The following is a 6,916-nucleotide window of genomic DNA, read 5'->3' as shown; positions in this document are numbered from 1 at the left end:
TTTTTTAGTAGATACGGGGTTTCTCTATGTTGGTCAGGCTGGTCTCAAACTCCTGACTTCAGGTGATCTTCCCGCCTTGGCCTCCCAAAGTGCTGGCATTACAGGCATGAGCCACCATGCCCTGCCGAACCATTAGGTTTCATTGTAGTCTGCTGCTCTGGGATGTATTGGGTTTAGGGTCAGGGAGATAAAGAACAAATGTGCTATATCATAAACAATTGAACGGGGAAAGGAATTGCTAACTGGGCAAATGATGCTGTGGTATGACTGGGTTTTAAACAACTTATATCAGACCTACAAATGGATGTCAAGGCAGCAACTCTTTTAAATGAATTTATGACAGAGGTGAAAGATCTGAAAACTGCAAAACACTGATGAATAAATGGAAAGTAACAAAAATAAACGGAAAGATAATACATATTCATTGATTAGAAAACTCAATATTGTTTAATCGTCCATACTACCCAAAGTGATCTATAGATTCAATGCAATGCCTACTAAAATTCCAACGACATGTTTTGCCAAAATAGAGAAAACAATTCTAAAATTTGTATGGAACTAAAAAAGACTTCAAATAGCCAAAGTGATCTTAAGCAAAACAAACAAAAGAACAAAGATGGAGGCATCATATGACCTGATTTTAAAATATATTATAAAAGTATAGTAATCAAAACTGAATGGTAATGGCATAACAATGATAAATAAACTGATGGAACAAAATAGTGAACCCAGGTATAAATCAATATATTTACAGTCGATTGATTGTGAGAAAGATACCAAGAACACAAAATGGGGAAAGGACAGTCTCTTCAATAAATGGTGTTGAGAAAAGTAGATATCGACATGCAGAAGAATGAAATAAGACCTTCATCTCACATCATATGTAAAAATTAATTCAAAATGGACTAAAGATTAAAACATAAGACCTGGAATGGTAAAACCCACAAGAAAACATAGGGAAAATTTTTCATTATGTTGAAAATTATTGATTTTTTGATTCAATGATTTCTTGACTATGACCCCAAAAGCACAGGCAACAAAAGGAAAAACAGACAAATGAGGTTACATTAGACTAAAAAGGTTCCGCATGACAAAGGAAACAATGAACAGAGTGAAGAGACAACCTACAGAATGAGGGTCAATATCCAAAAGATCCAAGATTTTGGTTAAAATCCAAAATACACAGGAACTCACATCTCAATAGCATGCAATCAAATAATCCAAGTAAAATGGATACATGGTCATGGGACATGAATAGACACTTCTCAAAAGGAGACACGGAAGTGGCCAACAAGTATATGAAAAAAATGTTCAGCATCACTAACCATCAGGGAAGTGCAAATTAAAACCACAATCAAATATCACTTCACACCTATAAGAATGGTTATTACCAAAAAGACAAAAGATAACAAGTGTTGATGATGATGGGGAGAAAAAGGAATGCTGGTACACTGTTGGTGGGAATGGAAATTAGTACAGCCATTATGGAAAACAGTATGGAGGTTCCTCAGAAAACAAAAAATAGAACAACTATATGATCTAGCAATCCCACTATTGGGCATACATCCAAAGGAAATGACAACAGTATGTTGAAGAGATACCTTCCCTCCTACATGCAGTGGAGCATTTACAATGGTCAAGGCACGGAATCAACCTATGTGTCCATGGATGGATGAAAAGTTAAAGAAAATGTGACACACAGACACAATGGAATATTATTTAGCCTTTAAAAAGAAGGAAATTCTGTCATTTGTGACAGCATGGATGAACCTGGAGGGTACTATGCTAAGTGAAATAAGCCAGGCACAGAAAGAAAAACACCTCATAATCTCACATATGTGGAATCAGAAAAAGTTGATCTCATAGAGGTGGAGAGTAGAATGGTGATTATCAGGGCTTGAGTTGGATGGTGGATTGGGGAGATGTTAGTCAAAGGATATGAAATTTCAGTTACGGAGAATAAATTCAAGAGATGTATTGGCTGGGCGTGGTGGCTCAAGCCTGTAATCCCAGCACTTTGGGAGGCCGAGATGGGTGGATCACGAGGTCAGGAGATCGAGGCCATCCTGGCTAACATGGTGAAACCCCGTCTCTACTAAAAAATACAAAAAAAAAAAAAAACAAAACCAAAAACACTAGCCGGGGGAGTTGGCGGGCACCTGTAGTCCCAGCTACTCGGGAGGCTGAGGCAGGAGAATGGCATAAACCTGGGAGGCGGAGCTTGCAGTGAGCTGAGATCCGGCCACTGCACTCCAGCCTGGGCGACAGAGCGAGACTCCATCTCAAAAAAAAAAAAAAAAAAAAAGAGATGTATTGTAGAACATGGTGACTACAGTTATTAAAACAATGTGTTGTACAGTCCTTCCTTCTATCCACAGGGAATATATTCCATGGAACAAACTTGGCACATACGCAAGTCCCTGATATAAATTGGGATAGTATTGCATAAAACCCAGGTATATATGCTTTCAATCTTCTCTAGAATACTTGTACCACCTAATGCAATAGACATGATATGTAAATAAGTGCTATATTGCATTGCTTTTATCTACTTTTATTGACATATTATCATTTTTATTTTTTCCACATATTTTTTATATGTGGTTTGTTGCAACCATGGATGCAGAACCCATAGATAAGGAAGGCTACAGAACCCCCACATAAAAAGGGCAAAGAGGGCTTATGCCAGGGCTCTGTATCCATACAGCTGAAAATTGCTGAGCAGATTTTTAAGTGTTCTTACCACGAATACATGATAAGTATGTGAATTAGCTTCATTTAGCCATTCCACAACACATGCATATTTCAAAACCTCATGAGGTACATCATAAATATATACAATGTTTATCTGTCAATTAAAAATAAACTGATTTTTAAAAATAAGAGTGCACCTGCTGGACACTTCTCCTCTTGGAAGCTGTGCCACTGTTGTTGTGGGCCACTGTCTGCTGGGAAACTTCCTCCTGCCGGGCAGTGGTGGCAGAGTAAGCTAGGACCTGTGGGGACAAAGGAGAGATGGGCGTGAGTGGCTTCCAGACCTCACCCCTCCCAGGCTCCATCTTACATTCCCTTCACCCCAAGTGACAAAATCCATCCATGCTTGGACATTTTTTCCAGCTCCAAACTTTCATTCTTTCATATCCATGTTTATCCCTTGGCCTGTTAGGGCCAGCTATTTTCTATAAAATAAAAATATATATATGGGCAGGTGCGATAGCTCACGCCTGTAATCCCAGCAATTTGGGAGGCCGAGGCGGGTAGATCATGAGGTCAAGAGATTGAGACCATCCTGGCCAACATGGTGAAACCTTGTCTCTACTAAAAATACAAAAATTAGCTGGGCATGGTGGTGCACACCTGTAATCCCAGGTACTCGGGAGGCTGAGGCAGAAGAATAGCTTGACTCTGAGAGGCAGAGGTTGCAGTGAGCCGAGATCACGCCACTGCACTCCAGCCTGGTGACAGAGCAAGACTCCGTCTCAAAACAAACAAACAAACAAACAAAAAAAACAAACCAAAACCAAAACCAAAATGAAAAGACAAAGGAAAACACCTCTGTATCCTTTTCTCATATTAAAACATAAAATACATTTATCCCAGAAAACGTGAGCAAGAAGAGTTATTTTTGTTTTTTTGATACAGAGTCTTGCTATGTTGCCCAGGCTGGAATGCAGTGGCTATTCACAGGTGTGATCATATCTTACTATAGGCTCGAACTCCTGGCCTGAAGTGATCCTCCTGCCTCAGTCTCCCAAGAAATGTGGATAACAGGCACACACCACTGTGGTTGGAAAGAAAAGATTTTATAAGAATTTTTTAAAAACACTTATGAGCCCTTCATGCAGTAATAGCATTTAACATATTTCGTTTCACCAAGTGTTTAATTGACCAATAGGTGAATTCTGTCTCTCTCCTTCACACGCACACAAATACACACAGACACACACATAAACATACTGAGTTTTACAAATGAGGGTTATAATATATATAACCTTACAGAAAGTCAGGATATAGCATCAAACATGAAGTAATTAATTACTGCTTTACAAAGGACCTTGACAAGCTGTTCCCACTAAATATCAAAGAGTGACAAAAAAAGATGAAACAGCAATTCAGGGATTCTGGCCGTGAGCTCTATGTTATAAATGACAACTGGAAGACAACTGGAGAAATCGGAATAGAGTCTGGGTATTAGATAGTGGTAACGTGTTGATGTTAATTTCCTTGCTTGTAGAAAGTACACACTAAAGAATTCAATAACAGCTTTCATCACATCAACAGCTATTTTTTCAAATGTTTTTATTGTACAGTTTTTGTAACTTTGCTTTAAGTTGTGTTTAAAAGTAGGAAATTAAGCAAAACCAAAATGGTTACAATGAAAGCTGTTTATGTTGGGCTCAATTCAACTGCCTCCATCTAAACAAGACAAAATGTAGCCTTCTTCCATATCAAAGCCTGTCCCATAGTTGGTGACAGTGAAGCTAACCCATGTTTCCCAAATCCTTCCTTCCCAGGCTGGAGTCCCTCTAGGTTCAGGCAATGTCTGCGTCTCCTTTCTCTGTTCTCACACTCTTACTCCCTCTCATCTAATGAGGGGTTTATGAGTGTTTTTTAAAATCCTTTCAGAAGACCAACTTTTCATTTTGTCTTTTTATTTATTTATTTATTTATTTATTTGGAGACAGGGTCTCCCTCTGACCTCCATGTTGGAGTGCAGTGGTGTAATCTCGGTTCACTTCAACCTTTGCCTCCTCTGCCTCCTGGGCTCCAGTGGTCCTGCCACCTCAGTCCCCACAGACAGGCATGTGCCACAATGCCCATCTAATTTTTGCATATTTTGTAGAGCTGGGGTTTCGCCTTGTTGCCCAGAGTGGTCTAACTCCTGAGCTCAAGTGATCTGCCTGCCTGGGCCTCCCAAAGTACTGGGATTACAGGCGTAAGCCACCACACACAGTTCATTTGGTCAATTCTTTTTGTGGTTTGTATTCTATTTCCTTGATTTATGTTCCTTCTTGTTAGTTTGTTTGGCTTAAATTTACACTTATATTTTATGATTGATTAACGTAGCTCCTCAGGCCATAATTTTCATGTTTTTTCTTTTTTTTTGACAGCTTTAGTGAGACACAATTCCCATAGTTAATAATCATGATGATTCATATAATTCACCCATTTAAAGTCTACATTTCAATAGTTTTTAATATACTCATAGCTATGCAATCATCACTATAATCAATCTTAGAATATTTTTATCACTCCACAAAGGAACTGCATGCCCTTCCTCTGTAACTCACTTCCCCAGCCCCCAATTTTTTAATAGAAACATTGAAAGCTGTATATTTCACCCCGAGCACTGTTAGCCATTTCCTACCAGTTTTGATGCGTTATATTGTCATTATTATTTACTCTGAAATAAATATCTTACCTTCCCTTTTGATTTCTTCTCTGAACCACAGATTTTTAGAAGTGTATTTTTCAATTTCAAAATTTTAGAATTCTCTATGAATATTGTTACTGATTTCCAGTTTAGTTTCATTAAGTTTAGAGATCATATCATGTGTTTTATAGCCCAGAACCTGGTCTGTCTTGGTGAAAGTATCATGATCATAGAAAGGAATAAGTGTTCAGTGGATGTTCCATCCTGCTCTTTAAATGTCAGTTAAATCAAGGTGGTTCATAGTGTGCAGGTCGCTTGCCACTTTACTGGCGTTTTCATCTGATCGTGCTACCAAGTGGAGAGAAACAGCTGATTTAATCTCTTTTTAATTCTATTTTTGCGTCATGTGTTTTGCAGCTGTATTACTAGGCATATACAAATTTGTGATTATTATTACACTCCTTGAAGAGTTAACCTTTTTAACTACAAAGGTCCCTTTTGATCTCCCATAATATTCTGTGTCCTAAAATTGTTACAGTAGGTAGCTAGACAGGTATTAGCAGGGCAGGAGAGGGCTCCCCGCTTCTGACACCAGCAGTGTTAGGTGACCATCAGGTGGTTGATAACCGTGTCTCTAAAGTAATAACTGGTTACAGCCGATGCCAGTAAAAGGCAGTCTCCTAACACATAGAAAACACCTGAAACTGATCAGCAGCTTCCCAATGAGATTTCAGGAGTGGGGAGAAGGCAAGATCCCAGAAGTATGCCAACCTATAAAACCCCGACTCAGGCGGGCCAGCTGTGCGCTGTTTCTCAAGTCATCTGCTTGGCCATCTTCCAAGTACTTCCCTTCTTTTCTTTCCCTTCCTTCCTTTCCTTCCTGTTCTAAAGCTTTTTAATGAACTTTCACTCCTGCTCTGAAACTTGCCTCCATCTCTCCTTCTGCCTCATGCCCCTCAGTCCAATTCTTTCTTCTCAGGTGGGGAAGAGCTGAAGGTGCTGTGGACCCCTATGGATTCGCTGCCTTCAACGTAGGGTAACTCGCATCTCGTCCACCGCTAACAAAATCAGCTTCATCTGATACTGAGATAGCCACGGCAGTTTTCTTGGCCTTACACTCTGCATGGTGTATCTTTTTCCATCTATTTACTTTCAACAGACAGCATCTGTGTCTTCCTTTTAAGGCCCATCTCATATAGACAAGATATAGTTGAGTCTTGCTTTTTCTGCCCTTCCAACTGTTTCTACCATTGCACTGTAGCGCTCAGTGGCTTTACAGGTAGTGCAATAATTGATATAGTTGAAACAGACCTATAAGTTTACCATTTAAGCTACGATTGTCTAGTCTAATTTTTTTGCTCCTCTTTCCCTTGCACATTTTAATGTTAATTACTTTTTAGAATTCCATTTTAATTGGATACTGACTTTTTATGCAACATAGTTCCATGATCTATGTGCAAGTGCTATAGGGAATACAGTATACACTCAAGTGTTTATATTCTGTTGAAGGTTTTTAAAAATAGATTTATTGAGGTATAATGG

At 39.0% G+C, this 6,916-nt stretch overlaps 1 protein-coding gene across 1 annotated transcript in view; it reads right to left on the bottom strand.

Annotated features, from left to right (window-relative positions):
• Positions 1-6,916, bottom strand: part of TNFRSF10C (tumor necrosis factor receptor superfamily, member 10c, decoy without an intracellular domain) — a 20,760-nt gene that overhangs the window by 8,243 nt on the left and 5,601 nt on the right. Inside the window, 2 exon segments of the mRNA XM_011968850.1 lie at positions 2,892-2,939; positions 2,942-2,996. Of these exon segments, the coding sequence (XP_011824240.1) occupies positions 2,892-2,939; positions 2,942-2,996 (103 nt within the window).

This window comes from Mandrillus leucophaeus, unplaced genomic scaffold (genome assembly GCF_000951045.1).
Source record: "Mandrillus leucophaeus isolate KB7577 unplaced genomic scaffold, Mleu.le_1.0 Scaffold86, whole genome shotgun sequence".
Lineage (NCBI taxonomy): Eukaryota > Metazoa > Chordata > Mammalia > Primates > Cercopithecidae > Mandrillus > Mandrillus leucophaeus.
The sequence above is the reverse complement of the archived record's forward strand: the minus strand, read 5'-3'. Positions and strand labels throughout refer to the sequence as shown.